Genomic DNA, 15,964 nt, shown 5'->3' with positions numbered 1-15,964 from the left:
TCTGTTGCAGGAAGAAGACTTGCCTTTTGTCCAAGCTTCGCAGAGATAGACGCCGCCCGAACGACTAACCCCACTCACACTCTCATGGAACCGCTGCAAACTGATTAGGTTGTCACCGATGGAGACCCTAGACCGACCAAAGAATACTAGAGGCTGTTCACGACAATTGCTTTCCTGCGAGAAACCCCTATTAGGCTGCCAAATTCATTCTGCTTGGTCAAACAAGCCAACTCTGCTTTGCCGTTTCTCCTTCTGCACGAGCATATGCCTGATCCCACCAACCAATTGTCCATACTGGTCGAAACCATGGAACAAGAACCCCCCTACATTTGTAGGTTTTTTTTGGTTGTGGCATGCTAAGCTTCATTTAGTTTTAGGAAGGTGAAAACTGCGGGGGAACTTGTGGGATGACAGAAGACCCGGAACCCGGACCGACTTCAGGGGACCGCCACATCTTTACGCCGACGTGGCGCATGACCGGACCGGGGACGGAGAGGCTCAATAAGCTTACCTGTGCCACTCGGCGTTAATCAATCATTTCAACAGCATTGTATGTATTACCTGTCCTTTGTTTACCATGTGATGACCCCAGTTCCCCAGAATACTCAATGCGGGGCCCCGGAGCATGCTTCAAGCGGGTTCGGTACACACATGCGCCGAATCGGACCGCAACCGGTTATTCTCGGCACTTGAGAAAGAATAGGCTTGTGGCTTCACAGAGGAATAGTTCTGTCCCGATTTCTCTGTGAATCCTTTTCTGTTCCCGGCTCCTCGGACCGTCTCCCCGGGGTCAGATCCCCATCATTATATTGGCTCCGTTCGGAACACCGTATCATCGGATTATTGGCTGTAATACAGCGCCACAGCATTAATTAATATTAACAATGTACAATGGGCTGATGGTCGAGCATCACCACAACACCACCAAGCACCCCAATCCTCCTTCCCACTTGTCAAACGTCTTGCGATCTTGCTATTGATGAGCATCACCACAACACCATATCAGCCCCAAGTCATCCAAATCATGAAAATGACTTACCCTCACCGCTCTGTGTGCCTCCTCTTCGCAGGGCCAGAGGTCATGCAGGTCTGAGATCCACTTGGTTGGTGAGCAGCCCATCCTGCCGACTCTGCAGCAGTCTGCCATGGGAATCCCCCTTCAGGAGGGTGAACCAGCGCTGACCTCAAGCCCAAGGTGGCCAAAGTGAACGCAGCCTTGTCTTCCTTGTAGATGGTGTCGAAGGTTCTAACAGCCCTTAGATCCCAGAACCAGTAGGCAGTACATCACTCACTGAGGAATCATTCCTGGCTCACTTCGGTAAGTGTGATAGATCTTCGCCATCTCTTTATCAACATAAACCCAGAAATCCCCCCGGGTTGTCCTCATTCTCTTTGTCATTCTCATCACCCGATTCCTCCAGCCCTCCCAAGTCCGTAGCAATCCCCTTACCCTTCCTACCTCTTGCTGGAGCATGTCTCTTCCTCCCCGTCGGTTGCCCACCACCTCCGAACTTGTGGAATACTCGAAGCAGCTTTCTCTACCGGTGTTGTCAGTCTGGGTCATTCAGAGGGAGGTCAAGCTTACCATAAATGCAAATCGTGAATAATGCCATCGATGAAAGTGCATAGGGAAGTGAGGCAGGGTTAGCTCATGCACCAAGTCGATGATGTCATTGGCCAGAGTTGCCTCCAGCTGTTCAGGCAGTCGGAGGGTCAGTGCCATTGGCCATTGGTTAGCGATAGGACTCCTCACCTTCTTCAACATCTGCCCACGTCTATCACTCATATATCTTGCGACCGTTTGTCTGAACTGGGTATGTCGCGATGCGATGCTGAAGATGTGTTGTGGAAGCCGAAGGCAATTGCAAACTTCAGGCTTTTGAAGATGGGTCTACCCGCATGACTTAGGTAGTCCATCCAAACATTGCTGAGGGCAAGCGGACCATCATTGTATTCAAGGCAGCTAGCCTATAACCCGTGCATCGCCAACCGAGGAGATAGCAGTAAATCTCCTTCTGCACTTCCATCTGCAATACATGCTCAGCTGTCCGTCAGCGGGCATCACCACAACACCAGATACGCACCCCGGCTTCCTTCGGAAGGACAAATTTGAGATTGATATTCGAGACCACCATTTCCAGTGCGGTTCACATCGAAATGATGCTGCCGTACATATAGAGCTCCCGTAACCGTTGATCTTCCTGCTCAGGCTTGTGTAAGTAGCGGTATCGCCAAGAAGGCTCACTTACTATTTCAGCAAACTTGGTCATCTTGTCGATGGCTCGAGCCGACTCAGTCGACTTGGATAATCCTAGACGCTCTAAGAGCGCCAAACTGGATAATCCCTGGGCGCTCTGGGTACGGTCGCTTCGGGATAATCTCGAGCGCTCCGTGGGATAATCCGCCGGATAATCTCAGGATATTCGGGATAGGTGTCCGTAGTATGGGTGGCAGGTGTAACGTTTGCATAGTTGTACAATCATAAGCGTAATCTATCGTAGCAGACTAATGGGCAGACAATCTTCTCAGAACTCATAGGACCATTTCGCCCCCGCATTCTCCTCCTCCCCGTCCCCGTCCCCCTCATCCTCCACCTCTTCCACGGCCTGTTCTTCCTCGTCTTCCTCTCTCAGGTGGGCGGCGACGACGTGGTACTGAGCATGAATGTTACCTTCCAGCGGCGAGTGCGAGCTTGAATGGTGAATTTGTAAATTGCCCCAAGCTTGGAAGACAATAGTGCGTCATACCCGCCTTCGTTATTGTCCTGCGTTGCTTCAGTTACGTATTGGGATCTTCGGGGAAGAGACCTACTCTCATTTTCACCAACTCCTCCGGTGCTTCATTCAGAATTTCGTCTGCCACGGGCGAGAATGCCATGAGCTTGAGCATTTCCTTGGCCTTCGTCCCGACAGTCATCACCACCTTATAACTTGGCAAAGTTGAGTAGTCGGTCTGGGAAGCATATGGCTTCACTACTCACCACCAACGTTTTTTCACCGTCGTCCTGCGTCTGAACTGCATGACTGGCAATTCCACAGACATGCTCACGATTTTCCAAGCTCCTATTGCAGTCCGGGTGGCGGCATCCTTCGTAGAGAGTTTGACGATCGAATCCAGTGATAGCTTCTTCCAAGTGGAACGTATCAACTCTCGCACCATGACCCAGGTTCGATTCCAACACGTCCTTGATAGATAAGGGGGATGACCGCGGAACAATCCCGTCCTGAAGGCCGGCAGAAGCACTGTAACCAGAAGACATGTGTTTCAGCGCAGGCTCTGGCGGCAATGCCTTGTACCTGGAGCATCGTCAATGATAAGCCGCATGTATTACTGTATCTCACCAGTCCTTCAACTCAGTAACCCCAGCAATATTGGGTTCGAACTCCAGTTTGGTGAACTTGTAAGCGTTCAAGCTCACTCCACCATGATTCACCACAACAACTTTTTTCAGTAACAAAACGTCCCCGCACTTCCCCTTAAAGTCGTCTGCTTTTTGATCCCAGAGAGTCAAGCGGACAACGAAGAGCGATTGGTCCACCAGCTGTACTTCGAGGCGGCGGCGTTCCGCCGTATCATCTCCTTCATCCCCATCGGCATCTACTTCCCTAGCGACACGTTTTTTTTGGGAAAACGATGCCACCTGCCCTACGTGCAGGACCACACCCAGAACGTTCACCCGAGACTTGAATTCCAACCCGCGGAGCAGGTGAATGCCTGTCAACTGCATGGACATGGCGGGTATCTCGAAGTCCTAAGAACCAGGCAGTAGATTGTCCGGCTTTCTAGACATTTCGACCGACAGAATTTGGGAATGAGAAACTGGAATTGTACTTCAACATCATTTGGAAAGGTAAGATGTCCGGCTCGCGAAATTCTTCCTTCACTGGACACACTCGCACATTGCTGAGTTTCATCACCTGCAGAACGATGCGTGAGTAACAATCGGGCCTCCAATGTGAGGTTACTTCGAACCTTTCCCACAGCTGCCTCTGCCATCACGCGATCAACTGCGACGGGGTCAAACGACCCGACCAGCATCTTATTCTACAAAACGTCAGGGGAACTCATCGAGCCATTGGGCCCATTGACATACCCCAGCCTTATCCACAATCTTTAGCGTTAGAATAATTCCTTCATTCGTATCGTTTTTCCAGCGATGAGGGCCGTTGATGACGTATATGCGCCCATACGTCGTCCAATCGAAGCGCAGGCCCGCGTTCAGCTCTGACGTTGGACAGATTTAGATATCCTTTCTCCGTACATTCCCTACCAAATACAAGTGATTACGCTGTACTAACATTGAACAATACTATTCGAATGTCACTTCGTCTTACGCAATGCTCTGTATTCTGTCCAAGCAAACGTCTAGTGCCACTGCTCCTGAAACCGAAGTTGTCCACAATCCCATCTATTCGTTCCATACGTGTGTACATAATAAACTTCAGCTCGCAATGAAGACTGCCTTCACCAGACACGCTTTGAGAAAGAGAGTTCACAATTCCGCAACGCCGTCCCCACATTGACGCCAATATCATCCCCTCACACTCCCGTGCGTATATCTTTGCCAGCGTCTAATATACTCTCCACCTCCTTGACTGCCTAAACCGAGAGACGATGGGTAGTGACTCCGCATTCCTGTTAGTCAACGTGTCAGTCGTTCCACGAAACCCAGGGTTAACCGCTGACCTGGAACGTTTGCAGCACATCCAGCGCATGTGTGCGCCAGATGTCTTCCACCTTGCCAGATGGGGTGTTGGACATATTGCATAACATTGTTGTCCACGTTTCGTGCTGCCTGACCGCGCCGAGGGCCCGACTGAGAACAATCTTGCGACGAAGATCTGGCGATATCGCTCGATACAAGGTGGGCAATCTTTCGTCTAATACTCCCTTGACGTTAGTACAGCACTCCTCGATAACCACCCAACGCACGGGACGTCTCAAGGTACATCTGCACCTGGTCAACCACGTCATCAATTCTCCTCTGGTCGATGTCGCTCAGCAATTCCTAAGTTATCAGCTCCGTGAAACCTGTCAACAACAAGCCCTCACTCACTGTGGCGCTCATGGTGGTATCAAACGACTTGTCTGTTGGGCACCAGATTGAGCTTTGGGTTGTTGTGGGTTGCACGTCCAGGTGGCGGTAAAGGTGAAACTGCGCTGGCAGTCCTCGTCCGCCAATGTCGGCCGAAGCTGTTGACGGGTCCCCATGCATTGTTGTGTTCCGCAAGGACTCCCTCGCTATGCTGGCGTGTTGATAAGGCGGCCTGTACATCTTCTATCTGCACATCCGCCGGTTTTCTGCGATGTACACAGAAATATCTACTTTTCGTCTCTTCTGGAAGCTACTAATCCTGTCTTGCCACCTCGCTAAGGAGTCCGCAAGGCCTCAGCGTGTATGCTGCAAGGCACGGTCAACGTCTGGCTTAAAGACATCGCAGGTGTACACTTGAGGTACTCGAAACATGGCCGACCCCCGAACGCTTGCCGTACGTAACAGCCAGGTTCGCCGTCTACAATCCCTCGATCCCGACACCTTCTCTGCTCGACTCAGTGAAACGCCTCCTCGTATACAGGCCCAATCGTGGGGGCATGGCTTTAACCAGCTCTGGAGGTGGATGCGACTAGTCGGAGTCCGCGCCGCCCTGTGTAAAATCTTTCTATTTAGTCAAGATAGCTGACGAATGATTTCAACAGCTTGTTTGTGCCTTTTTCAACCTCCCGAGGAGGACGCCATCGATGATGTTCTCGGCGACTGGCACCAGGTACCGGCGGATGGTCTCCACTATATCTTATTCGCCATCGTTATCGCAGAGTTGAATCGTCAGGCCCGTGTTCAAATGCCTTTGGACGCAGTGCGTGTTGGTCACGACTTGGTCTATCAATTTATGACATCCTACGTTAGTCCCCTTCACTAATATTTGGTGTTTCCTCTAATATTTAGGTTATAGCATCGATACCGCCATTCAGGCCGCCTACCTCACCTGGACGTCCCTTTCAGCCTCACTCTTCCGGACGGTGCTGTCAATGTCATTGCTGCCTTCCAGCGTGGGTTAACATCCATGCAATATCACCAACCTTCTCCGCGTCCCACCCCAACACCAGCGGCCATTCAACCTGGAGACGTTGAACTTACTACCGTCATGCTGTCGCCCCCAGTGTCTATTCCTGAAGGCGTACCTACCGCTCACCAAGCTTCGCCATCTGCCGACATCATGCGTCTCGTTGGTAGCGTTCTCCGAAATTTCTCCATTCCCGACACCCTCGGATCCGCCAGCTCGTCAAGACCGCAGACAATAACAACAGAGCAATCTCTTATCGGCTCTTATCCCGGTCTTGCGCCCCAGATTCCTTCCCGTCCTGCCAATCAGCCTATCCCAATCGAAAACTTTGCGCACGAGCACGATCGGCCCGGCGATTTCCCTCAAAGCCCGTCCACGCACAGTTGGCATCCCAGTCAGTTGTCAGACCATGATTCCATGACGAATTGGCTTGAAAGCTATGCGGATAGGCGACTTCCCGTGCAGTATCCCCTCCCCGACGTCGCGGACAATTTGCCGGAAGCCTTTCATGTGTACTTCTATGAGGAAGGCAGTGATATCGCGATAGGGTCGACTCTGAAAGGCGCTTCACTGGGTAATCTCGTCCACGAAGACGCTTAGAAATCATCGCCATCGTCCTGCCCTTCTTCACAAGCATACGCAATAGGGGTTCCTTTGACACGGTAGAATTCAGGGAGAGTTTTCGTTGTAATATAATGGGCTGTCGAGACACTCACTGGCGGCTTCATGTGTATTGTCCGCTATTACACCTTCACTTCCTACCTTCTTTCCTCGCGGTGTAACATGGGATGTAATCACATATCGACGTTGACAACCCCGCTCGATATTGGTGTTTTAACGTCTCCCGATCTCAGTTGCGTGTCTTAGAGGCTAGTCACAACGAAGCCTGCTTGTGACGATCCCTTTGCCTTACTGGTATAAAGCCTCCGCATTCCCAACGCTTGCCGGCAACGGGGACCAATAAAAGTGTTTTCCATTGGCTTGGCTACTCCCTTCTTTGCAATATCTGACGTTGCTTTACATATCTGCTTCCCATGGAATCTGCCTTCCTGGAGGTGACCCATTGCGCTATTACGGAAAGCTCACTGGACGTTGAAGGATCAGGTGGAGCCATGGCCAGGCAGCCGCACCCACAGCCCGACTCTCCTCAATCAACCGTCTGTGTAGCAGGATCAACCCGTCCCCTTCCGGTGACGGTTATGATGTTATACCCTGCACATCAATTCCTACAATCCGCTATGGACCCAGGTTGGTAGTGACCTCACGTAGGTCCTCATCCCCTTCCTGATTCCATGGCAGACGCGATCTCGTTGCATCCCCGATGGAATGACACCCTTCGGCGAATGAAACTCCTACTCTTCGTTCAAATGGTTAATCAAGTCACCAGCGAGCTACACTATCGAACGATTATGTCCTCCGGTTTGTCCATCTGCGCAGCATTGTTAATTCAGCTTCTGATGCCCCAATCCTTGATCAGTGAATCAACCTGGGCAAGACGCTACGAGTCACTCCCTCCGACGCATGTCAACTTCTGAAATACGGAAGCTCGCAGCGGCTCTGGTTCATGAAATGGAGAGACGTTTTCCCATCCTCACATCCGCGTATCAGGTATTTCCCCAGTCCTTATGACCTGCAGCCCCATACTGACGTCGAGTAGCGGACAGATCGTCCCTCCAGTCCAGACTCCACCCCCCAATCCTATCAATCACAGTACGCGATCACCAATTCACTCTGTCGTAATAGATCTCTTATGCAATTCACAGGTGACTTGGTACCGGTGTTGCATCTTAGCTTATCCCACGACACGTTTACGAAGCACGTGGAGCGGATACATACCACCTGATTGTTTCGGTAATGATGAAACGACATCCGGAGCCTATGATCTCTGAGGAACGATACGTATGATATGTAATCAATTTTGTTGGTGTTATAGAATCAATATAATACCAACATCCTCCCCCGTTAGTCCCCCATAACGTCTATTAAATACGCAAGCATCGTCACCCGGACGCAAATCAACGCGACTCTCTGGAATACCACTATGTACGTCTCTCTGAAAAGAGGTACATGTGCCGCTTTGTTGGCAGATCAACCTATCCCCAATCGGTTTGTCCAAGTCCTCACTATCCGAGATGAGAATGACCTCGGTTTCGGATGCGAGCAGTATATGTATGTTCGCTCGTCTTGTACTCAAACCGGTTCTCATCTCGCAACAGGCTGGAGATCAGCGATGGGTTCGCCAGCATTCCCGTCATGTTGACCACCAATTTGAACGATCTCATATCGAAGAGGAAATTGGCTCCACTATCGATTATCAAGATCAGCGAACACGTTCATCGCAAAGTGTCCGGAATTCGGTATGCATATACCGGTCCTCCTTTGCGAACGAATGACACTCACCTCATCGAGAATAGCATGGTGATTATCAGCGCAATTAGCTTCATAGGGTCAGCCGGAGCAATTCGGAGTAAACCTGTGCCTCTGGACGTCGTAGAAGACCCAGATGACGTGCTTTCAGCTGCTATTGCTTGCATGGAACGCAGCAAACTTCTTCAGGTCCCCGAGGTTAGCACATTGTTACTCTACACGCACACCACTTATACTCATCTATACCAGTCAAAGGAGCCTATCGGCGGTCCACTCACCCCTTCTCTCGAATGTTCCTCGCAAACCTCCAGCGAACTCGCGTCTACGGAGTCGTCCGCTCTGGCCCCCGAGGATGGAACTCTCCTAGCTCAGTCGGACGTCATGACCGCGGATGGGGTGGGCGTCCAGATCAATGTTCTGGCTGACGAGGACGCGCATGTTGAAGCCGCAAGCATGGCGGAGATGAGCCATACATGGAGGAAGTAGGAACTTCTTCCTTTGCGTTTCCTTACACATTACCTGCGTGTTCATGTACTGCATATTTCACAATCACGACAATCTCCATGTTATCACTATCGTGCAGACAGAGGACCTAAATAGTAACTGTACGTAGACAGGTATTGTGGGAACAGTCATCGTTAAGGGAGTGTGCTTGATGGCAGTGCATGGACGACGGCACCCTGATCGGCGTCTGCCTTATTATCTATCCTGAACGGTCCTTTGTGCATGATGTCCTTTGCCTTGGCGTCTAACGCGACCCCTTATCATCTTCATCCACTGCCGATACCAGATACCCAGAAAGCAAGTCATCCGCAGGATCGACCTCCCCTGGCACCGACGCGTCGGTCCGGGAGCGTCAAATGCTCTCAGTTCAGCCCCAGTCAACCGCACGCTGACAGACTGGTGGAACCACAACGTGTTCAAGGCACATTACCTCCAAATGTTCGACGTAAAGATTCGGCTTCGTTTCTGTTTCAAGGCAGACCCATGCGCCCCGACGCCCCTGAAACGTCTGGATTCGGGTACACTGGTTGTGTACGACGGCGTCAGTTCCGAAATCGTTTGGAAGCGACAGTCAACAGTTTCCTGAGCGCAGCTGACGACGTGGAAGCGTGTGCGTGTTCTAATCAACTTGTGCACGAATATCTCACATTCTACAGCGTTATTCCTCAGGGAAGCTGCTGAGAGTCTGTACATAATAGGAGCAAGTCGGTTTGTATCAACCCAAGACACGTCTTTCGGCGTACACGATGTTCTCCATCCCCTCGAGCCTGGATACCCTTGTCCTCAGCGTCCTCCTTCATCGGGAGACGCTCACGATGCCCCGAAGTTGGTCGACCCCTACGCTGAACGAATCACGCACGATGGAGGGGCTCTGAGCCTTTGGGACCTATCGAACGTTCCGGAAACCAGAACGTTCCAAAAGGCAGACGGCTCACACGTACCCCTCCCCGGTTACGGCCTCTATCATTTCACTGTGGCAAAACGTATTCCCATCAATCCGCACTCACCAACGCGACGGTCTTGGCCCGATCGCCCTCCGCATTATATTCCCCTAAAGGCCAGCAATGCCCTGTTGCGCAACGATTTTAATTTCTGGCTGGGTGCTTCTCTTTGTCACTACACTGGGATATCGTTTTAACAGGTGAATAGATATCAATTTGGGCGGGCATTGTCTCTGGCGGCATCTTCCAAAGATCCTGAAGCAGCAGAAGCGGATGTTGGTGGGGATCACGCAGTATATCCCCTTACCGGGTTGTCATGATCATCCGTATCGATGGTCAACGGTGTCGCAGTGGGCCATCAACGTAGGAATGTGGGACGGGACACTTCGGTTCAGTGATTTATCTCCAGGTACGAATTTCCATGGCACTGGATAGTAACCATCTAAGATCAGCTGAGACCAGGCGGATCTGAGCGATCCGCCCATTGTGCAGTGTACAAATGGGGTGACGTTCCTCGCCTCAGACATCGCCAAACTATATACCGTGGATTTCACAATATCTTGCAAGTTGGCCATTCCAGACGCCCCGTTGTGGCGGCCGTGGCGAGATATCGTTGGACGCTATGAGGATCCCGATGAGGATAAAGTTCCAATCTCGGCTACCTACAATAATGACGTTCAATATTTCGAAGACGAGAACTCACAGGACGACGACTGGAATTCACCGCAGGACGACGCATTCGATGAAGGTGTAAGTGAGGGTACCAGGCACCAGGCACGAGTGCAATGCGGACATCTTCAAATGTCAAAACCTAACCTCAAGGGTGTCAGAGGCGTGGCGCGGGCCGAACTCCGTGCGCACCATGCGCTTAGGGAATCGCATTATAGACAAAGTTATGAAGGGCGTTCCAAAAAAAAGGTGAAGCATATCGAAACGCAGATGTTATGGGATTAGTGTACGTGAAATCCAAATATGGTTCTTTGTTTACTACATGGTGTCTGGAAGCTTCCGTGCAGTACCAGGCGCGTCCTCTTCTGTCCGTACACTACTCGAGCACCTGCCCCACTGGTACTGCATTTGGCAAACCGCCTTCGATACGGACTTCTGCTCATATCAGCTAATGTCATTCCAATCGTTTATGGGATTGCAATTTACTTCTGTTTGTATGCACCGCGCTGCAGGTTAGATTGTTTGGGAGGTCTGCGTTGCAGTTTGATCAGCGTGAGCACCAGGGAATGTTGTGATCACCGTACCTGCCTCGGCCTCTTGCTGCTTTTCCTGTGCGTTGAGAGCCCCCCTTGCGTGTTGCCTTTGGCTTCTTGCGGCCTTTCTGAAGAGGGTGCGCGTTGACCTTCTGCCCAACAGGCAGTATATGCGTTGCTGCATTGTTGATTGAGTGAGGACGGGGAGATGATACGTAACAAATGTGTTTGTGCTCACCCACTGGCACCTCATGGTGTTGAAGAGCGTCGAATTCATCGTCCGAACTAGGAGGGGGGGGGGTTAGAGGTTCGGGAGGCACGGATGAATAGTGATGATGTTCAAAATCCTCATCCAAAGGCGAGAACGCTCGATCATTCGAAGACTGTTGACGGTCTCTCAGTGCAATTGAGTCTTCTACAGGCCGGGAATCGAGGGCGGTGCAGGGAAGGGGAACGGCCGCCGACGCAGGCTAAGCAGTGTTTACCAACGTCTCAGGATTCGCCTGTAAATGATCGCTGCTTTCGAAGAAGCTAAACTCATCGCCGTGCCGAATCTGTTGCTCATGAACATGTTCATACATGGTGAGGAGATCAACGAATGACATGTTTTGAGGGTCCAAGAGAGAAAGCCTGGACGGGAGACGTCCAGGCTTGACTCTGACCGTTGCCCATTGTATATCCATCTGGCCAATTTCATGTTCTAAGACGCAATGATAAAACATGTAACAATCCACCCAACACAAGCACAGACACGTACAATGCAGGTGTCGCAAAAAGGTGTTTAAGACCACAGATATATCCAAACGATTCCAAGCGGGTTCTAGCGCCGGAAGGACGGGACAGTTGTTTGCATTTCGCTGAAGAGTCGGCAAGACTCGGGCACTGGCGTCATGGGTAGTGGTTGGAACTAGAAAATCGATTCAGTACAACAACAGTGTATTTGACATAAAATGAGGACCAGCGGTTTTAACAAAGTCTACCCAAGTACGATGAATCTCTGTATCGTAACGCAAATGGAACTCGGAGAAGCGCAATCCACTAGGCGTCCGGCCTGTATCAATTCTGCAGAGTGTTCAGCCATAGAACGCTTGGGTGCTATTGCCACTCACAGAGTCGCGGTTCTTGCCCCACTCATGTCGAGCCCTCCAGCCAAGGTCAAGAACACCCACCCAGAACGCGCTTGCAGGGCTTGTTGAACCGTGGCAATAGTATTGAATATTGTATCCGGCGCACTGAGCTCATCATTTATACTGATGCCACGCAGTGATAAGACTAACGTACCCTCGAGTACCCTGAACAGCGGCGTTCGACTGTTTGACCTGTTCTCTCCGGCGCTCTGCAGATTCTTGATATTCTCTGCGTCTCTCTTCCGAAAGTTCGTTCTCCCAATACGACTTCAAGAACTCAGGTCGCGCTTGGAATACGGGTTTATTCGTGTTAACGGCGTGCTCAGCGAGTCGATCCGCGAAGTTGGGAATGTCGGTGACCATCAGTTCACGTGCTTGGTTGATCAGTGGTGCGTGTTTCTCATGTGCGACAGATAACTTCTGTAGGAAATCAACCGCGTGCGCTCGACTGTTCTTCAAAAAAATGTAGATTTGCTTCAAACAATCACGTCAATGCACATATCAGTTAGCGAGAGAGAAATGTTCTCATACCTGGTCAACAGAATCGACGTCTCTCTTCGGGGCATAATCGGGGAAGTGGGCCCGAAACGCGGTTGCAATACTGCTCGCATATTTTTTGCCTTGACGTTTATCGGCATGAGCACCGAAAGCAGGCAAACGCTCTAAAAGCCATCGCCTGTGCTCTTCCTTGAAGTTCACCATATCTCACCCACCCAAGGCAGAGATTGTCGTGCAAAACCGCACATGCATTCCAAAGACTTTATACGAGCTGTGGGTGCGCAGAAGGTAAAGAAGAAGCATGGAGATATGGACGTGACATAGCAAAGAGTATCTGGAGGAAGAATCGGTATTCAAACTTGTCGAGGCCCATTCGTGTTAACGTAACGAGTCAGATTACGGCAGTCGTAAAGGGACAACGTGGCGAGAACCAAGGGTCCAATGCTGTGCAAGGAGCAAAAGAAGTCCACAGCTCTCGTGCCGTCCCGCGCAGCTTTGTTGGTGTCAGAGTCTCAGTCGGTCAGCAACCTAAGCGGCATAGCATGACACTCTGGAGCGAGGATACCTCTAAATTGGTTCTCATCTACCTTGCGTGCCGTACCAAACGTAGTTACTGACATGAGTCCTAGGAAGCGCAAGAATCCCAATATTTTTGTCATCGACGGTCCCTCTCCTCCTCAGAAGCGCAATGTTAGACGATCCGGGCAGCGGCCCGACGTCCCCATTGGCACATTCCTGGACCTGGAGCTAGAACGTCCGGCCCCTCCCTTAATCGATGCCAAGACCCAGAAGGAGCCGGTAAAGGCGGGTGAAACTGAGGTACGGGAAGTTTGACATGCTAGCACTAAATCCAGCACTAACAACGCGAGCAGGCGTATTCAGATTTTATATCCAAGTTTGAAGTCAAACGATCGATTATCATTGAAGAAGTGGTTCGGTGCTACGGAGGAACGACAGCCTCGACATGCGCACAGTGTGGCAGTCCCTTGCAACTGACGACGAGATGCAGGGACTGTTTTCAAGCGCTCCCTCTATGCGGCACATGTCAAGTTACTGCCCATGTGCACAATCCATTTCATTGGACAGAGGTATGGGAAAGAAAGTTTTATAGGCGCAAGTCACTACGCGACTTGGGCCTCGTCATTTGTCTAGGACACAACGGCGCGGCGTGTCCTGCATCAACCCCCCCAGCCCTCACACCATTCGTGGTGATCTATGCAAATGGCATTCACAACGTTTTGATGTCCTTCTGCCAATGCTACGGATGTCCCAATCGCTACGTTCAGCTGCTTCGCGCCAAACTATTCCCTGCGACGTTCGACAACCCGAAGACGGCCTTCAGCTTTGCGGTAATGAAAGATTTCCATATGCATACGCTTTGCTCGAAGAAGTCAGCGTATGACTATTATGCAAAGCTCGTAAGACAAACCAGCGACATCGTCCCGGCCTCCACCAACGATCGCTATCGAGAGCTTCTCCGCGCAAGCCGAATTTGGATGGACCTGGAAGCGTCCCGGCGCTGTGGGGAGGCCCATGGTATCACGAACAATCTTCCTCCGTTCGCAGCTACCCGGGTTCGCAGTCCGCTTTGTCCAGCATGCCCCCAGCTCGGTATTAATATCACCGAGGAAGAATTGGCAAAGGCTGACCCAGCCAAACCGTGCGTACCATCTGATTTTTGTTTGGATGTGAGCGTCTGACTCAATAATAGCCATCTGGTCGCTCTGTATCTTGGTGGAGATGGGAACTTCACCCTTTCAGCGAAGAAGAAAAATGTTGACGCAAATGATGTGGGCCTGCTACGCGGTCGAGGATTTTTCCCAGACCAGACCCATTTCACCAACTATATCCGAACCCACGAAGACATGAAATTGGTACGTAGATCCACTTAGTAGGAAAGGTGGGAATCATTGCTGAGACCGTAGCCAGGCTTAAACTTGTAGTAGGTTTAAAACGTCGATGCTATTCCAGGGCAACGTCGGATACCGCTCGTCCGGCGTGTATTCCTGGAGTTGCCTACGCCACAGCTTATACAGACCGGGTGGAACGGTGGATTTGCAGGTCGGGGAAAGGTGTGTCCCTTAAACCAAGCATCAAATATACCATGCTGACATTGGCAAGGTTCTCGAACGTCGATTACGCTTTCGCAGGAGCTATTGCAGGGGCTGAGACCCTGCCAGTCATATATCTGTCGTATGAGTTGGGATGTATGTGGTCGCCGAAGTGGAAAGAAAGGATGAAATCGCGATTTCCTCATCTGGTGCCGCTTTGGGACCACATTACGTTCGTCGTACCCAAAATGCATGAATACGCTCATCGCGAGCAGTGTCATCATCGCTTCTCTCTCTCGTTCAAACTGGGAGCCGCTGGGGTGGATGGGGAGGGAGTTGAGAGGACTTGGGCGGAGCATAACCAACTTGGGGGCAGTACCAAGGAGATGAATCCGGGCCATCGTCTGGACTGCCTGGAAGCTCACTTTACCGACTGGAATTGGAAGAAACAACGAGATATGAGTGAGTTATCGGGAACCCACATGTCCGGTGAGTGTCTAATGATTGCTCGCAGTACCGTTTCTATGTCGAAGAATGATCTCCGCGAGGAAACATTTGCAACACTGCCAGGAGTACTTCGACAATCTTAGCGTTGCGTTTGGTCCTCGGGTTGATCGATGGAAGGTGCAACCAGAATACTTGGAGAGAACAGATGGGTCATTCTGCAGTGTTTACCGATTTCCAGATGAAGCAGGTGTGTTCAACCCACCTACGTTTATATCAAACGCTGAGAAAACGTCAGTACCCTCCCAAAGACACGCGGCTGACCGGTTGCGTGATGAAGAAGAAACCGCATTGGAGTCTATTGCCGCCGCGATAGGAAGGGCAGAGAGGGGAGACTCTGTCTCCTTCATCCAGCTTGGCATTGCATTGGAGGAGTGTCTGTAAGCGAAACTTTTTTTGGAATTCGGTGGAGGACTCAATTCGTCTTAGGCAGGCAGTTCAACAGGCACTGGATGAACTGAAGCGTACGGATGGGGTGGACGGAGACGATACAGAAGCCGATCGACTCCGGCCCAGGCTACTGCCCCTACTTCACACGTGGCGCATTCAACAACAACGTGAAATGCCGATGATATCAGGCAACATCCCGACCACTTCTGTGGACAGCCTACCTGAGCATGAGGTAATCGGATTGCCGTCGAACTTCGATTCACAAGCAAGAGCTGCAATGAACTTGGAAAGACTTTCTTACATCGAGATGACATTAAG

General features: G+C 51.0%; 7 protein-coding genes across 7 annotated transcripts; 5 read left to right on the top strand and 2 right to left on the bottom strand.

Annotated features, from left to right (window-relative positions):
• Positions 1-5,465: 5,465 nt before the first annotated feature.
• DACRYDRAFT_109079 (uncharacterized protein) lies at positions 5,466-6,662 on the top strand (the record flags this gene model as incomplete). The annotated part of the gene is made up of 3 exons (XM_040768805.1): positions 5,466-5,649; positions 5,698-5,900; positions 5,952-6,662. 3 exons carry the CDS (start codon positions 5,466-5,468, stop codon positions 6,660-6,662), a joined length of 1,098 nt encoding a protein of 365 aa, XP_040627239.1.
• Positions 6,663-7,157: 495 nt separating this feature from the next.
• Positions 7,158-8,007, top strand: DACRYDRAFT_23256 (uncharacterized protein). The gene is made up of 5 exons (XM_040773176.1): positions 7,158-7,310; positions 7,362-7,481; positions 7,540-7,670; positions 7,720-7,772; positions 7,826-8,007. Exons 1-5 carry the CDS (start codon positions 7,175-7,177, stop codon positions 7,827-7,829), a joined length of 444 nt encoding a protein of 147 aa, XP_040627238.1. The 5' UTR covers positions 7,158-7,174; the 3' UTR covers positions 7,830-8,007.
• A 96-nt stretch (positions 8,008-8,103) lies between these two features.
• On the top strand, positions 8,104-8,982 carry DACRYDRAFT_117347 (uncharacterized protein; the record flags this gene model as incomplete). The annotated part of the gene is made up of 4 exons (XM_040770365.1): positions 8,104-8,231; positions 8,279-8,419; positions 8,477-8,627; positions 8,679-8,982. The coding sequence occupies 4 exons, from the start codon at positions 8,104-8,106 to the stop codon at positions 8,913-8,915; spliced, it is 657 nt and encodes a 218-aa protein (XP_040627237.1). The 3' UTR covers positions 8,916-8,982.
• Positions 8,983-9,416: 434 nt separating this feature from the next.
• Positions 9,417-10,995, top strand: DACRYDRAFT_117346 (uncharacterized protein; the record flags this gene model as incomplete). The annotated part of the gene is made up of 5 exons (XM_040770364.1): positions 9,417-9,543; positions 9,590-10,033; positions 10,083-10,283; positions 10,332-10,624; positions 10,891-10,995. 5 exons carry the CDS (start codon positions 9,417-9,419, stop codon positions 10,993-10,995), a joined length of 1,170 nt encoding a protein of 389 aa, XP_040627236.1.
• Positions 10,996-11,176: 181 nt separating this feature from the next.
• On the bottom strand, positions 11,177-11,776 carry DACRYDRAFT_23255 (uncharacterized protein). Its single transcript, XM_040773175.1, has 2 exons — positions 11,315-11,776; positions 11,177-11,254 (listed from the first exon to the last, which is right to left on the bottom strand). The coding sequence occupies exon 1, from the start codon at positions 11,757-11,759 to the stop codon at positions 11,547-11,549; it is 213 nt and encodes a 70-aa protein (XP_040627235.1). The 5' UTR covers positions 11,760-11,776; the 3' UTR covers positions 11,177-11,254; positions 11,315-11,546.
• A 220-nt stretch (positions 11,777-11,996) lies between these two features.
• Positions 11,997-12,905, bottom strand: DACRYDRAFT_109075 (uncharacterized protein; the record flags this gene model as incomplete). The annotated part of the gene is made up of 4 exons (XM_040768804.1): positions 11,997-12,138; positions 12,186-12,308; positions 12,358-12,677; positions 12,735-12,905. The coding sequence occupies 4 exons, from the start codon at positions 12,903-12,905 to the stop codon at positions 11,997-11,999; spliced, it is 756 nt and encodes a 251-aa protein (XP_040627234.1).
• Positions 12,906-13,319: 414 nt separating this feature from the next.
• On the top strand, positions 13,320-15,717 carry DACRYDRAFT_109074 (uncharacterized protein; the record flags this gene model as incomplete). Its single annotated transcript, XM_040768803.1, has 8 exons — positions 13,320-13,520; positions 13,574-13,638; positions 13,711-14,361; positions 14,413-14,575; positions 15,028-15,214; positions 15,267-15,446; positions 15,495-15,636; positions 15,690-15,717. The coding sequence occupies 8 exons, from the start codon at positions 13,320-13,322 to the stop codon at positions 15,715-15,717; spliced, it is 1,617 nt and encodes a 538-aa protein (XP_040627233.1).
• Between the last annotated feature and the right edge of the window lie 247 nt (positions 15,718-15,964).

This window comes from Dacryopinax primogenitus (assembly GCF_000292625.1).
Source record: "Dacryopinax primogenitus strain DJM-731 SS1 chromosome Unknown DACRYscaffold_13, whole genome shotgun sequence".
NCBI classification, from domain to species: Eukaryota; Fungi; Basidiomycota; class Dacrymycetes; order Dacrymycetales; family Dacrymycetaceae; genus Dacryopinax; species Dacryopinax primogenitus.
The sequence above is the reverse complement of the archived record's forward strand: the minus strand, read 5'-3'. Positions and strand labels throughout refer to the sequence as shown.

Coding starts and splice junctions, on each gene's coding strand:
- DACRYDRAFT_23256 (XM_040773176.1), top strand. CDS start 7,175: ATGGCCAGGCAGCCGCACCCACAGCCCGACTCTCCTCAATCAACCGTC. Junction 7,311..7,361: donor ACAATCCGCTATGGACCCAG/GTTGGTAGTGAC, acceptor ATTCCATGGCAG/ACGCGATCTCGTTGCATCCC. Junction 7,671..7,719: donor TCCTCACATCCGCGTATCAG/GTATTTCCCCAG, acceptor GACGTCGAGTAG/CGGACAGATCGTCCCTCCAG.
- DACRYDRAFT_23255 (XM_040773175.1), bottom strand. CDS start 11,759: ATGGATATACAATGGGCAACGGTCAGAGTCAAGCCTGGACGTCTCCCG.